The sequence below is a fragment of the Octodon degus genome, unplaced genomic scaffold, assembly GCF_000260255.1.
Source record: "Octodon degus isolate 3935 unplaced genomic scaffold, OctDeg1.0 scaffold00438, whole genome shotgun sequence".
NCBI lineage: Eukaryota > Metazoa > Chordata > Mammalia > Rodentia > Octodontidae > Octodon > Octodon degus.
In genome coordinates, this window is record NW_004525014.1 from 117,212 (window position 1) to 132,500 (window position 15,289).

At 42.9% G+C, this 15,289-nt stretch overlaps 1 protein-coding gene across 1 annotated transcript; it reads left to right on the plus strand.

The window, feature by feature from the left end:
• The first annotated feature begins 7,154 nt into the window (after positions 1-7,154).
• LOC101574008 (olfactory receptor 8H1-like) lies at positions 7,155-8,093 on the plus strand. Its single transcript, XM_004648561.1, has one exon. The coding sequence runs from the start codon at positions 7,155-7,157 to the stop codon at positions 8,091-8,093; it is 939 nt and encodes a 312-aa protein (XP_004648618.1).
• Positions 8,094-15,289: the final 7,196 nt, after the last annotated feature.

Here is a 15,289-nt window from a genome sequence, read left to right on the forward strand (position 1 = left end):
TCTTTCTTTCTTTCTTTCTTTCTCTCTTATTTTTCTTTGATACCAGGCCTTCCTACACAGCTAGGACTCATAGAGAACCTCCTGTCTCTGTCACTGCAGCGCTGAGATTGCAGGTGTGCACAACCACACCTTGTTTCGGGGGCCAGAAAGGAGTCCTCAAGTTTGGGGAACGTGGCATGTGCTACCAAGAATCAAACACGGTTCCTTGCATTTGCCAGGCTGGTGCTTATGCCACTGACCTATATTCTCAGCCCCTTTCATTCATTTTTATGCATCTGAGTCAGAAAATTTATACAGTCAGTTTTTGTTGATAAATTTTTCAATAGGATCTGTGATTTTGTAGAGAATATTTAACTTGAAGAAATTTTTACATTTGCATTCAATTAGGCCGTATTGCTTTCTTTATTACAACGGTCAGAAGCATTCCTATCATGTCATTATATATGCATGACATAATCCATTTGCCAAAAAAGTCAAAGCTACTTATTTTTCACCCAGCATTTATTTATTTATTTATTCTTATATTTTTTAGGGGAGGGTCTACAGGGTGTTCCGCTTTGGACTCCTAGTGATAAGCCTGTTTACAGTTTCCCAAGTGCCGAGATTGCAGGCACACATCACCAAGCCCAGTCCCAATCACCATCTCCATGCACCCTGGAGGTGGGGCCTGCATGATAGATTGAAACCACAGCCCCTTTGCCTGCTTGCAGGCGCTTTCATCCACTGAGCTGCTTGGCCAGCTGTCACCCAGCATTTATTTCTTATAGTACTCCTCCGTTCGTGTTCTGGAAGTCTAAGTGCCAGTCGTGTCTTCTCCCACAAGTGATGGACAGGCCATCCTATCTGCTGCCTATCATGCTAGTGTGAAGGATGGGTGAAACTTTCTTTTACAAACTATAAAGTCTTTATCACTGCTTTTCATAAAATAATTTAAATTAAAAAGTACATAAACCAAGATAGGCAGTGTTTAAAAAAAATGAAGTGAGGAGTATTTCACAGGCATCATATAAATGTGTGCTCAGTGTGGCTGGGAACTTCCCCTTATCCCACGCTGGTGAGAGAACAATCACTGCATATTCTGAGAGCCGACGTGGCTGCCAGAGAGACAGAACCTGAGGAGGGGACCTGAGTGGGGCTGGCGAGTGGGGAGGGAAGCAGTTGTCCCCAGGGTTTCCCTCTGCGAGGAGAGAAGTGGTCTTGGGGCATCAGTCAGTTTGAAGCTCTCTCTCTGCTGCCGAAGGAGAGCAAGCTGGGCTAGGATGCAGACATTACAGTCACTCACAAGCATCTGCAGTAACTTCTGTGCACTGGTAGGTGAAGTATGGGAACCGAGCACCCCCATGTTTTCAGATATTCAAGATGCAGCAGCACCTTCACACACACACACACACACACACACACACACACACACACACACACATTTGAAATCAATGAATTAAGCAAAACACCCTAACACCCTAGAGCCTGGTTTCATTGATAGCAAATGCCACTGGGAATTCTCAGCAGCACAGGACAGACAGCAGGAAGCCCAGCTTCTGCTGAGGGCATTCAGCCCACTGGCAGGAAACAGCTAAAGAAAAAAGAGCACTGCACAAAAAGGCAGGAGGCTTTGAACACTGCTGCGGGCAGACTGCTCAGGCCTACAAAGGAATCTGAGGCCAGCTGTAAGGCTGCAGAGAGGAGTGGGAAGCTGGGCCAGGGACTCCTTGTCTGTGTTAAAACACGGGTACCTCAGGCTCCGTTCTCTCCGCAGAAGCATTCAGGGTAAGGAGGGCAGTGCGCAGTCCTCAGGAGCCAATATCCAGGTGCATGGCTGGGAATTTAAGTCGCTGGAACAATGGTTAGCTCCTTCCCACAACACAGGCAGACACTGAGTTCCCCTCACCATCATTCCAGAGAGCAGAGGACAGCGAGGCAGGTGTGGTCCGTGTCAAACTTGGCAAACCTGGCAGGGGATTGATGTCACCAAGAAGGGGCCGAGTGCAGCCTCCAGACTGCCAAACAGGCATTCCCCAATTGCACAGGGATTGAAAGGACACAAGAAAAGAGGCAGAAAGATTTCATATTCCTCCTCTTAATAGGCCCAGCTACACAGGAGAATTCTAGAGGAATTCTGGTCTCCTGCAGATTCCCCACTGCAGGAACAGTATCTGCTATTTTGTGAACAGTCAAGCCCTCATGGTTGCTCCTGCGCTGTCCCAGCTGGTCTGTGTAGGTCTTCCCATTCCAGGGTGATGCACCCATCTCTCTAACACCTAGCAAACACCTGCCTGTGAGGTTTTCACTGGACTCCCTCTCCCCATTTTTCCCCCTTTTCATTTAGCTTCCCATCCACTCTGTTCCTCAGGCCTCCTCTTCCATACCTGCTTAGCACCCACTGCTGCCCTCTTTTTTATTCTCACTGAGACCACTGCATCCCAGCCAATCCCACCTGATCTCACCTTATTCCTCATTCTGAATTAGCAGGAGAGTTGGAGAAGTTTGACACATAGTATAAATTGTATGTTGTTTTATGATTTGCTCTTTAGTTTTGGCACTGCAGTTGGATGAATTGATTCATGCCCCGACTGGTGACTGGTTTAGAGTGTCTCAGAGTTGGGGTCTGCAAGGCATGGGGGCTCAGCGATGGAACCCTGGTCCCTGCACTTGCTAAAGCAGGTGCTAAGTCTCATTGTTCCTTTTAAGACATCTTATGAGAGTATAAGTACACAACAGGTATAACCCCAGTGCTCATTCCAAACTTTATGTTACCATCCAGACTTGTTAAGTATGTGGGCTTCTTCTTGTTACAATATAAAAATCACGATAATAAAATAATAATAAATTTTATGAATCTGGCTTCTTATGGAGGCAGCTTCATTGATAAGCCAGACTGGAGTTTCTCCCCATGGCTGCAAGGGAGGTCAGGGTTGGCCTGCTCCACCCTGCCAGCACTCAGCTCCCATAGAGAATCCCGGGAGCCACAGCCTGGGTAATGCCTGGGTGCTGCTCCATGAGGAGTTCTCAGAGCCAGGGTGGCAGAGGGCAGCTGGTCAGAGAACTGGGAGGAGACACTGAATGCCTGGTGCTTCGGTAAATATACAAACAAGATTCACACTCCAAATTAATTTTTGCTTTTTGTTTTTGTTCTTGTTTTTCTCATAGAAGGAATTAAAGCAAAGGAAATTACTGATATGTAAAAATAATGAAAGAAGTTTTGCACTACTTTATTTTCCTGCTTCAATTTCAATGTTTTCAAATCAGTATGCTTCATTTCTTTCTTTCTTCTTATTTTTTTTTTCTGTATTTTAGGGAAATGTCTACAGTGTGTTCAGAGTCACACTACTAGATCGAACTTGTAGTGACCCATCTGTTTAGAGCCTCCCAAGTGCTGGGATTACAGGTCCGCACCACCATGCCCAGTCTCAATTGCCATCTCAGCATGCCCCAGGGGCAGAACCACCACAGCAGGCCCAGGCACTGGACCCCCGACCCCTGGGTCTGCTTGCAGGCACTTTAATCCGCTCAGCTATTTGGCCCACCCTGGTATGCTTCATTTCTATGGCCATCTCACACTGCAAGTATAAAACCCTTCCAAGTGCACTGTTCAGTGTTTCTTCCTTCATGGTTCCAGGGGTAAAGTAACTCGGGTGCTGGAAACGTCTCCTCCAGTTTCTTACCAAAAACCATAGCTCATAGCCTGAACATAAACACTATTTGCAGCATGTTTACATAACTACGTGTCAATTTAAGAAGGAAATAAATGAATGTCAGGAGAACTTGGAGTATCACAAGTGCAAGCAAAGTGATTGTGCTCTAAATGTTGGACTTCTAAAAGAAAAGACAACATCTCTCTTTTTTTTCTTTTTTAATTTTTGGCATCCTAAGTATTCGTTGAATTTGTTGTTTTTTTAAGATTTATTCATTTTAGGGCCAGGGAGATGGCTCAGTGGAATAAGCATGTCCCTGGCAAGCACAAGGACCTGAGTTCAATCCCCGGTTCCATAAAAAAAAAAAAAAAAAAAAAAAAAAAAAAAAAAAAAAAAAAGAAAAAAAATGATTTATTCATTTTAAAGAGAAAAAAAGATAAAATAGAAATTTAACAGTCTCAAAACAGGTTAGTGGTATAGTTACAATAATTAATACATTGCATATTGTTGTCTTCTTAGCACAGAGGACAGGATCTTAAATCAATTAAGGCCTTGACTTTGACTCTTTGAATTCCAGCCAGATCTCCCTTGGAAATTGCTCTCTGAGGATGAGCCAAGGCTGTGCTACGCAGAATGCACATTATATGAGGTGCCCTGGAGCTACCAGCGGAAAGGTGACGCTCATCTGACCCCATTCGCTATTCTGCCTGAGTTCTTTTAGAGGAAAATTCCTGGTACACCTTCAATTTAATCAAAACATGAATAGAATTTTTAGGGCAACACAGATTTCCTTAGAATAAAAAAAAATGAAGAAGCTGAACAACATAAAAATAAAGTACATCCATGGAAAGAAATAAGCTATCATAGTTTCTCAGCTCATCTATTTGATTGACAAATTTCATGTTGAGGAATCTTTTGTGGTTGATAAATTACTCAACAAATGACCTTGGAGTATCATTCTTTCAGCAACTTTGGGGCACAGTAAGTATCTTTCTGAAAACAGGAGGAAATTATTTGAGATAAAATGCAGCGGCTATTATAAAAAATGTGTGCAAAGATATCATTTGTATCCAAGTGGAAATAATGTCAGCATCTATAAAAAGTCATGTTGAGTCCAGGAAATGAAAGTGTTCAACTTATGTTCATGCAACATTGTTGAATTCCTGTCATCTTGTTTTGTGATATTCTTTATCATGCCTAATATTTTAATGATGCTTCCATTATTTTTGTCCTCTTTTTAAAAATACATGTATAAAAATACATACTTCGAAAGTATAATTTTTAAAAGAAATTTTGATTTTCAATGGGCAATTTAAAAAATACATTGGTACCAGGGCTGAAAATCCATACTGCCTTTTGCTGCTTCAAAAAGGTGGGGAAATGTGTTTTCTTAGAAAGATAAGGTTTGTTTTCACCAAAATCTCTGTCTCTCAGCTTCACATCTCCATGGCGTTCATGTCCAGGTGACCCCAAGCTCCCTTCCGCTCTTGTCCAAAGTAAACCAGCCTTTAATCACCTGGGTCACATCTGAGTATTCTTCTCAGGCAGATGTAATATTTTTCAGAAAAACAATTAATTATTTGTGCAGTTATTTGACTGGTTCAGCTAAGACGAGGTGGAGAAGCAGCTTATTAAAAACAACACAAAACTATTTATTTTTTCCTTGTAAAGACTTTCCTCTACTATTTGTAACATTTAGAATTTTTTTCTTTCTTATTCTTTTTAAAATAATTTTATTGAGAAACAAATAGCAATAAGCCATTTTCAAAACTGATTAGTGGACAGTTTCAATAATTAATATATTACATATTGTTGTCTGCTTAGTGGTTATTCGTAGTGTAAGATGCAGACATGATATCCTATCCACAAACACTATTAGTACAAATTTTTCTTTCTTTCTTTTTTTTTTTTTTTTTTTTTGGAACCGGGGATTGAACTCAGGCCCTTACACTTGCCAGGCAAGTGCTTATTCCAATGAGCTATCTCCCTGGCCACTTTCTATTCACTGAATTAAGAGAAAGTAGCTGTATATCTATCCTAACTATTTTTGAATATGCAGATACAAAATGGTCCTTCATTTGTATCCACTTTTTTGCCTAGTTTTGTCAGAGATGGGTATTCCACTGCCATTTAAATATTGTAGGTGAGTGAATTCAGCAAAATATTCCAATATAGTCCAGTAGTCAATAATAATAGTGGGTTACCCATAGGACAGGCAATGTTAGAAGTTGTTGACTTGAGCCTTTTACAGCTCATCATATTAATATGGCTTTACTTTGTATACTTCATTTTTACATTTTTCTGCTAGAATTTATAAAGTAATAAAATACATTAGTGCCCCAAAATTTAAAGACCTAATCCAGAAATGGGCATCCAGGATGAAAACACACTTCTCAGAAGATGAAATTAAAGAAGGAATGAATATATGAAAAAATGTTCCACATCACTAGCCATCCATGAAATGCATATTCAAGCAACATTGAGATACAGTCTCTCCCCAGAAAGAATGGCCATCATAAACAGCTTTAAACATTCAATTTTAGGCCAAGTATGGTGGCCCATGCCTCTGATTCCAGTGCTCCAGAGGCTGAGGTAGGAGGATAGCTGCAAATTCAAGCCAGTCTGGAAAACATATGAAAGTTTTTCTGAGAGACAAAAAAAATCATATTTTCTCACCATATTTTCAAGCAATTTAATGCTGATGTGGCGTAAGTAAACTCAGAGAAAATTAGTTGCTGTGAGAAGTCATGGGGAACATCGGAGAGAAGACAGCAAAGTACACAGTGTTCATCAGAGTCGTTGTTCCATCCGCATTCAGGAGCTCTACACCAAGTTCTGCTCAGCAGAGCACCCTCCCAGGGCTGTTCTCAGGAGTCAGAATATGTAGGAGGAACTGGGGCAAATGCATAACTGCCATTTAGCATAAGTAATCTCTGTGTTCTTATTCCAGTGTAAAGCATTTGGTAATATTATGCCATAATATTTCCTACACAGATAAATGTGTTAATAATGAAAACTATTTAGGGACCTGCCAAATAGCTCAACAGAATAAAGTGCCCGCTTAGGCAGGTGCAGGGGCCAGGAGTTCCATCCCCGGCCGACCCTGCGCTCCTCGCCTCCAGGGCATGCTGCGATGGCAATTGAGACAGGGCATGCTGGCACCTGCCTGTAATCCCAGCACTTGGGAGGCTGTAAACAGATAGAGCACCAGGAGTCTGATCTACACACTGAGACCCTGGAGTTCCTGTAGACTCTACCCTAAATACAAAAAGAGGAGAAAATGATTTATAACGGAAATGAATTTCATACCGAAGACAGTGTGTGACTTTTCATGTACCAATAACAAAGCTACTATGACAAGTGCATGTATACATAGAAAGGTAATTTTTCCCTCTTGTTTACAATGGATTCATCATATTTAGGTCCACTAGTAAAGAAAAATTTTGAGAAACTCATATAAACAAAAATTTTTGTTGACAAAATATTTGGAAATTGTTTATTAAAAGACAAATGCTTCAGGACACCATGGATAGCTGGAACTCCACCGATGTGCCTGACTTCATCCTCCTGGGGCTGGCAGATTCTGCAGAGACTCAGCTGGGCCTCTTCCTGCTCTTCCTCCTCATCTACCTGGTCACCGTGCTGGGGAACGCAGGGATGATCCTGCTCATCCGCCTGGACCCCCGGCTGCACACCCCCATGTACTTTTTCCTCACTCACCTGTCCTTCCTCGACCTCTGCTACTCCAGTGTCATCACCCCTAGAACCTTACAGGACTTAGTGTCCTCCACCAAGATCATCTCATTCCTGGGATGCTTGACTCAGCTGTACTTTTTTATATTGTTTGTTGTTGCCGAATGCTTTCTCCTTGCTTCCATGGCCTATGACCGCTATGTGGCTATTTGCATCCCTTTACGCTATCCAGTTGTTATGTCCTCGAAACTGTGCTATGTGCTGCTCGCTGGTTCTTACTTCCCTGGTCTGTTGGAATCTACTGTGATTGTAATTTTCATAAGCAAGCTTCATTTCTGCAAATCGAATGTCATCCGTCACTTTTTCTGTGATGTCTCCCCAATTTTAGCCTTGTCTTGCACTGATACTTCTGATAATGAACTAATTACATTATCGTGTGCTGCATTCAACTCACTGTCTCTCGTCATCATATGTGCATCTTATGTGTCCATCTTCTCCACTATCATGAACATTAACTCCACTGCAGGAAAGAAAAAAGCCTTCTCCACCTGTGCCTCCCACCTCCTGGGCGTCTCTGTCTTTTATAGCACTATACTCTTTATTTACCTCAAGCCGAAGCAGTCCTACTCCCTGGGCAAGGACCAGGTGGCCTCTGTGTTTTACAGCATTGCGATCCCCATGCTGAATCCCCTCATCTACAGCCTCAGGAACAGAGAGGTGAAGAGCACTGTCCTTAGAATCTGCAGAAAAGAGCTGGTTCTGGGCAATTAAAGTAACGCTGCTGCTCAGCAGCTCCAGATGTCCACCTGTGCCCTCCCCTCCTACTCCCCTTCTGGAGAATTCTTTGGTCTCATTCTGAAAATAACTCATGTTTTAATACTCTCCATGTGCCTTTTAGTATCAAATAGTGTCTTAGACATTTTGGGGCACATTTCTGACAAGTTCATACTTGATTTTGCATAATGAATGAAGTGATAAATCTAAAATAAAAACTCCTGTATTTTAAGGCTTTTTTTTTAAAAGGAAATGAGACTATTTTCAAAGTTTTAATCATATATCAATGGCATATTTCTACAAACCTTAATTTTATACAACTTTATAGTGAAAAAATCCATCATTTTTATGTCTGTTTTGTTTATAAAATCTGTAGAAGCAGTGTCTGGGCAATGGCTTACAAATCATAATTACAGAATTTGAATGCCAGGCCTGGAGCACTGCTTCTGTGTGATCTACAGTAATTTCATGAAAAAATTAGTTTCAGTATGCACACCTGCAGGGGATGTAATGTTCCTCCCTGTGCTCTGGTCAGAACGTGGACATAACCCTTCAGGACAAACTATTAATGTTGCCGGTTATCACCACAAGCCTTGGATTCCTGTAGTATCTCAAAATAGTAGTGTCTGCATTTCTGAATTGTACCTTTAACTTCTAAAAATGTTTTATTCAACATAATTTATAAAGAGAAAAAGGCTAAAAAGAACCAGCATTTCATGCTATTGTCATTTTGTGGGAGCCTTGCTGGGTGGTGGTTATTCATTTATCTGTGCTTATTTACCATAATTCCTGCAATTCCCTGTATGATCTTTTTCTTTTTTTTTTTTACTTTAACCATTAATATTGAATAGTCTCAGTGTACTCATACCCTTAAAGATTCATATGTATGTATTTGTTTGTTTGTTTTTCTATACCAGAGCTCAGTCTTGGGACTTAGAGCTTGCCAGACAGGTGCTTACCCCGCTGAGCTGTCTCCCCGGCCCCTAAGCCAGAATGCATTTCTTACATCGCTAGTCAGTTAATGTTCTGTAAGTTGCTTCTCTGTAATAACGTGACACAACAAGCTTGCAATCAGCTCCACTTCAATGTGCTACGTAATCAAAATGTGACTTTTTAAAAAGCCTGCAAAGCAGCGCAGCAAATAGGACCATGTGGCTTTGCTCCCTAACACTTATTGGATAGCCAGTGATGCTGTTATATAAGTTCGCTAGAGGCGAGGTCACTGCAGAGAATAACTTTGCGGATGGTGGATCATGCCCTGCAGAGTAACGGGGTTAGGAATCAGCTTCCCTAGTTTAACAAAATATTCAAGAATAGACTGCCTCAATATAAAACAATAATTGTGGCTCCACCCAGAATTTCTGGGGTGGAGTAAATAATATACTTGCCCTGTCGCTAAAAAGACTTTGGGTCTGGCTCCTCTTTCTCAGTAATTCAGGTCTCGTCTTCTCCTGTCATTGGGTCTTAGTGCCAGGCGCGCCCCCTCCACAAGTGAGACAGAGGTCACCCTTCCTGCTCCCCGTCATGTGCGTGTGGAGGACGGGGGGGGGGGGATTGGTTTCACCAATTGAAAATGCTTTGTTGCAATCAATGCTTTCTTAAAATAATTTAAATGAGAAAGTACATTATTCATTTCACATGTATTATAATGTAACTTTAAAGAACTTTGTAATCATCCATGTCACAGGCAGAATATGTTTATAATCTTTTATGTTTTACTTCAATTTTTGAGAGGGCAAGATCATGCGGTACTTTGTGGTATTATACAGTAGTATATTATTCTTCATGTGTATATTTTTGCTTCATGAAGTAATGAGCTGTGAATTAATAAGTCAAAATATCATACATTCACATAAAATGATACTTAAAATAATTTTTTCAGGGTTTGAGCTTAGCATAGATCCCAGGTCATGGAGAGCTGTTGGAAAGCAGTATACCGTTCAATTAGGCTTCTGGCCCTTATTAAACAACCTGCCCTGTAACATTCTTTAAGAGGTATTGATCAATTTTTCCCAGTATATTTTTCTTTTCCTCATTAATGATAGATATGTATGTGGTTCAAAGTACTAATGAAATAGTAGGACTGGCTAAATAGCTCAGCTGATTAATGTGCCTGCAAGCAGGCCCAGGGCCGAGGTTCGATCCCCAGGCCTGCAGGGCTGGCCCCGCCCCCGGGGCTCACTGACAGGGCTGGTGAAACTGGGAATGGTGTCGTGCCTGAAACTCCAGCTCCTGGGAGGCTGTAAACAGGAGGGTCACTCCCAGTGTGATCTAGTAGTGAAAGGCTGAACGCCCTGTAGATCCTACTTTAAAACACACACACACACACACACACACACACACACACAGTACTAATGAACTAGTATAACTTTCCTTCAGTGCTTTTTAAAAAAGTAATTGAAATCAAATTTAGAATATTTGTCACATTTCATTTCACAGTTGTACATTTGTCATTTCTTTCTCTGCCTAGGCTCAGGCGCTGTTCACAGTTCCCCTTCCCAGGATGCTTTGATGCATAACCAGTGCCTTCACCAGTTTGTTATCGCTCAAAACTGGCTATTATTTCCTCGCGTTGCTCCTATTCCCTTCCTTCTTATTATTAAACTATTGGATAGTGCCTGGAGTTACTATATGATTTTTTTATTCCTTTCATTTTTTACTGATTTCTGTGTGGCCCAGTTTTGCTATTTCCTTTGGAGGCTCATAATATTTCTTCATCTATCTTAACTTACTGATCTTCTTGTTGGACTCTATTTATCTGGTTTGGCTTCATGTGGGCACACGTGTGTGCAGGCATGTGTATTTTGAGGGTTTTATTGGACACTTACAAAACCCGCTATATCTAGTATAAATTCTGTCATATTCCTTCATGTTGTTTGTCCTCTGAACTGGGACTGCTGTGTCTCAACTGGAGCTCTCTTGCCTGCCTGCGCTGTAGGACAAATACTAACAGGAGCAGGTGTATTTTACCAAGGTGGTCATATTGGGTATTCGCAAACATATACTATAGTTACCCACAAGGAAGACTAATGAACCATGTGACCTCTTTTAACTGGAGATTCTCTGATTTTACATCGCTTGTGGTTGGCTTTAAATATGGTTTCATACAGAGCTAAAATTCCTGCCTGTTTGTAATTTGATCAGCTCATACACTGGACACCATCCCCCATCTTGGTCCTCTAGAGGTCAGGGTACCGACTTGTGTCACTCTTGTGTCACTAGCTCTAGACTGTACTCCTTTTGGAGTTGAAGAGCACATGAGAAAATATCTCTCTGTGTAATTCAGCCTGGCTGTGAACTCACTCTGCAGTCCAGGCTGAGAGCAAATCTTGGTAACACATGTGCTGTGATTACAGAAGTGCGGCACTAGGCTTCACCCTCCGTTCTCTTTTCCTTTGCTCTTCCCATTATGTGTAGACTGCATTTCTCACACAAGAGAAATCACGCATTCAAGGGTATTGGCTCAAGCCAACAGGCACACAGCTCTGTGAGGAGACTGAGGAGGGAGGCGTCACTAGGTAGGACGGCGAGAGCCAACGATCAGCTAAAGCCAAGATACATGGTGTGTGGAAAGATGAGTGATTCCAGTACTGCACAGGCCCAGTACAAATCATTGTTCAGTGTGGAGGTCAATGTCCCCTTCCCCAGCTGATGAGAGTGGAAGCTTGGCATATTCTGGGAGCCCACATTGCTGCCAGACTGGCAGAGCCTGAGGAAGAGAACTCAGTGGAGTCAGAGACTGGTGAGAGAAGCAGCGGTGCCTAGTGTTTCCCTCTGCTTGGTCGGAGGTAGCACTCAGGATTCAGTCAGCTTGAAGCCCTCTCTCCTCTGCCTAAGGAGAGCAAGCTGGACTAGGGTTCAGACATCATAGATGTTCACAAGTATCTTCTGTAACTTGGTAGGTGGAGCAAGGGAACAGAGCACCCATGTACTTTCAGATCTTCAGGATGTAACAGCACCTCTCCAGACAGTGAGACCTTTTAGTAGACTAAACGCAAAGAAAGTTCCAGTGTCACACACACAAACACACACACACACACACACACACACACACAAACACACACTTGAAATCAATCAATTAAGGAAAACACCATAGTCCATGCTTTGATTGAGAGCAAATACTCCCGGGAAATTCTCAGTGACATGGAACAGAGAGCAAGAAGCCCCGCCTCTGCTGAGGGCATTCAGCCCACTGAAGGGAAACAGCAACAGAAAAAAAAAGGCCATGACACAAACATAGGGGTCTCTGAACACTGCTGTGTGCAAAGTGCCCAGGAATAGGAAGGAGTCTGAGGCCTGGGGCAGGGCTGCAGAGAGCTGTGGGAAGCCAGGCTCAGGTGCTAATGGTCTATGTGAAGACCTGCTGGCACCAGGCTCTCTGCTTTCCTCAGAAGCTTCCAGATTAAAGAGAGCAGCACATGGTCCTTGGGCACCAGTGTCCAGGAGCAAGGCTGGAAAATTAATTAGCTAGAACCATAGCTAGGCACAGCCCTTGGCATGGGCAGACATTGTGAATTCCTGTGACTCTCTTTCCTGAAAGCTCATGACAGTGAGGACAGGGGTGCTGCCTCTCAACCTTGGCAAACCCAGCAGTGGATTGATGTCACCAAAGAGGGGCAGCGCTCAGCCTCCAGACTGCCAGACAGGGGTTCCCCAATGGCACAGGGCCTGAAAGGACACAAGCAAAAAGGCAGAAAGATTTCATGTTTCTCCTCTAAGAACCCTAGCTCCACAAGGGAATGCTAGAGGAATTCTGGTCTCTTGGGGAGGCCCCACTGCAGGAACATTATCTGTGTGCTACTATGCAAGCTCTCAAGCCCTGCAGTTGCTCCTGCACTGTCCTGGCTGCTGTGCATAGGTCCTTCCTCTTCCAGGGTAGAGGACACGTGCCTGTGAGTTTCTCACTGGGTTCCCTCTCCCCATATTTTCCCCCTTTCATTTAGCTTCCCACCCACTCTGTTCCTCAGGCCTCCTCTTCCCATAGCTGCTGGGCACTCAGTGCTGCCCTCTTTTATATCCTCACTGAGGCCTTTTAAGCCCAACCAAGCCCACCTGATCTCATTCTATTCCTCATCCTGAATTAGTAGGAAAGTTGGAGAAGTTTGACACATAATATAAATTATACGTTGTTTTATGATTTGCTCTTTAGTTTTGAAATGGTAGTTGTACAAATTGATCCAGGCCCCGAGTGCTCACCAGCTCAGTATGTCCCAAGTTTGGGGCCTTCTCAGCATGTGGGATCCAGGATGGAACCCTGGGCCTTGCTCTTGCCAAAGCAGGTGCTTAGTACTATTGTTCCTTTTAAGACAACATCTTATGTGAATATAAGTATACAACAGGTATAGCCCTACTGCTCATTCCAAACTTTATGTTACCATCCAGACTTGTTAGGAATGTGGGCTTCTTCTTGATAAAATATAAACATCACAATAGTGAAATAATAATAAATTTTATGAATCCAGCTTCTCATGAAGGCAGCTTCCTGGCTGAGCCAGACTGGAGTTTCTCCCCATGGCTGCGAGGGAGGTTGCTGTTTGACCGCTCTACCTGCCCAGCACTCAGCCCCCTTAGAGAAGCCCAGGAACCATAGCCTGAGTAACACATGGGTGCTGCTCACTGAGGAGCCCACATAGCCGGTGCGGCAGAGCGCAGCTGGTAAGAGAAGTGGATGAATATACTGAACACAGGGAGCTTAGGTAAATATGCAAACAAAACTCACACCAAATTAGTTTTTATTTTTCTCATACAAGGAATTAAAACAAGACAAATTACTATTATGTAAACATAATGCTACCAAGTCTTGCACTACTTTATTTTCCTCCTTCAATTTCTATGTTTTCGAATCGGTATGCTTCGTTTCTTTTTTTCTTTCTTATTATTATTAATTTTTTCCCTCTTATTTTAGGGAAGGGTCTACAGGGTGTTCATGGTCTCACTACTAGATCAGACTCATAGTGATTCGCCTGTTTACAGGATCCCAAGTGCTGGGATTACAGGCACGCACCACCATGTCCAGTCTCAATTGCCGTCTCAGCGTGTCCCGGGTGTAGGGCCAGCACAGCAGGCAGGGGGATCAAACCCCTGACCCTTGCACCAGGTGCTTTATTTTGCTGAGCTATTTTGTGGCCATGGTATGCTTCATTTCTATGGCCATCTCACACATTTAAGTATAAAACCCTTCCAAGCGCCCTGCTTAGTGTCTCACCCTTCATGCTTTCAGTGATAAAGTAACTTGGATGCTAAAATTGTGTTCTCCAACTTATTAAGAACCATAACTCATCACCTGAATGGAAACACTATTTGCAGCATGTTTATGTAACTATGTGTCAATTTAAAAAGGAAATAAATGAAGATCAAGAGAACTTGGAGAGAAACCCCAGACACAGTCTTAGCCCAGGCCCGGTGAGTGTGTGAAAGAGCTTCTGGCTACCCTACGTCAGCAGAACCTACTTGTCCCAGACCAGGCACAGCATGGGTAACACCATCTATCACCCTCTTGGGACATCCCCCATCACTCCGTAGTACCCCCCACAGCCAGCCCACAGAGTAGGAATTTCTGTCGCATTCTGGGAACCCCCAGGTTCAGTCTTACTCCAGGCTCAGTGACTGTGTGGGAGAGCTGGCTCCACCCCTACTCCACTTTATCCCCTCCATACTCAGCCCAGGCCTGGCACATAGACCTGGGGTGAAACCCTTCAGCTGCAATCCCTACAGAAAGTGTATGGGACAGAACCTCCCAGGAGCAGAACATCTTGCCAGAGGGGCACAACAGGTTCACCCCCAAGGGCAGCAACAGGAAGGAACTGAGCACAGCAGCCAGAACCAAGACAGGTACAGCTGGATAAATCCAAACCTTGTAGAGCTGCACCTGAACTTCAGGAGGTGTTAAGGCTATAACCACAACAAAGATCTACAACAAAGGTCAGAAAACAGTGCTACACAAAATGACAACAAGAAGGAGCAAAATGCAATTTCAGAACCCAAGCCCATCCATAAAAGTGCAGAGGACACTAACACAGAACAAATTGAGAATCACAAAGCTGAAAGCAATGAATCAATGGCTTCTGAAATAAAGAAACAGCTGCAGAAAGGTATAGAGAAACTCAGATTGGAAATGAAAAAAGAAATCCCTGAATTAATAACATCTGCAGTAAAGAATCAAATGCAGAAACATATGGAGGAAACCTAATGCC

What these genes read in the sequence shown, in the direction of transcription:
- LOC101574008 (XM_004648561.1), top strand. Translation starts at nt 7,155, where the DNA reads ATGGATAGCTGGAACTCCACCGATGTGCCTGACTTCATCCTCCTGGGG.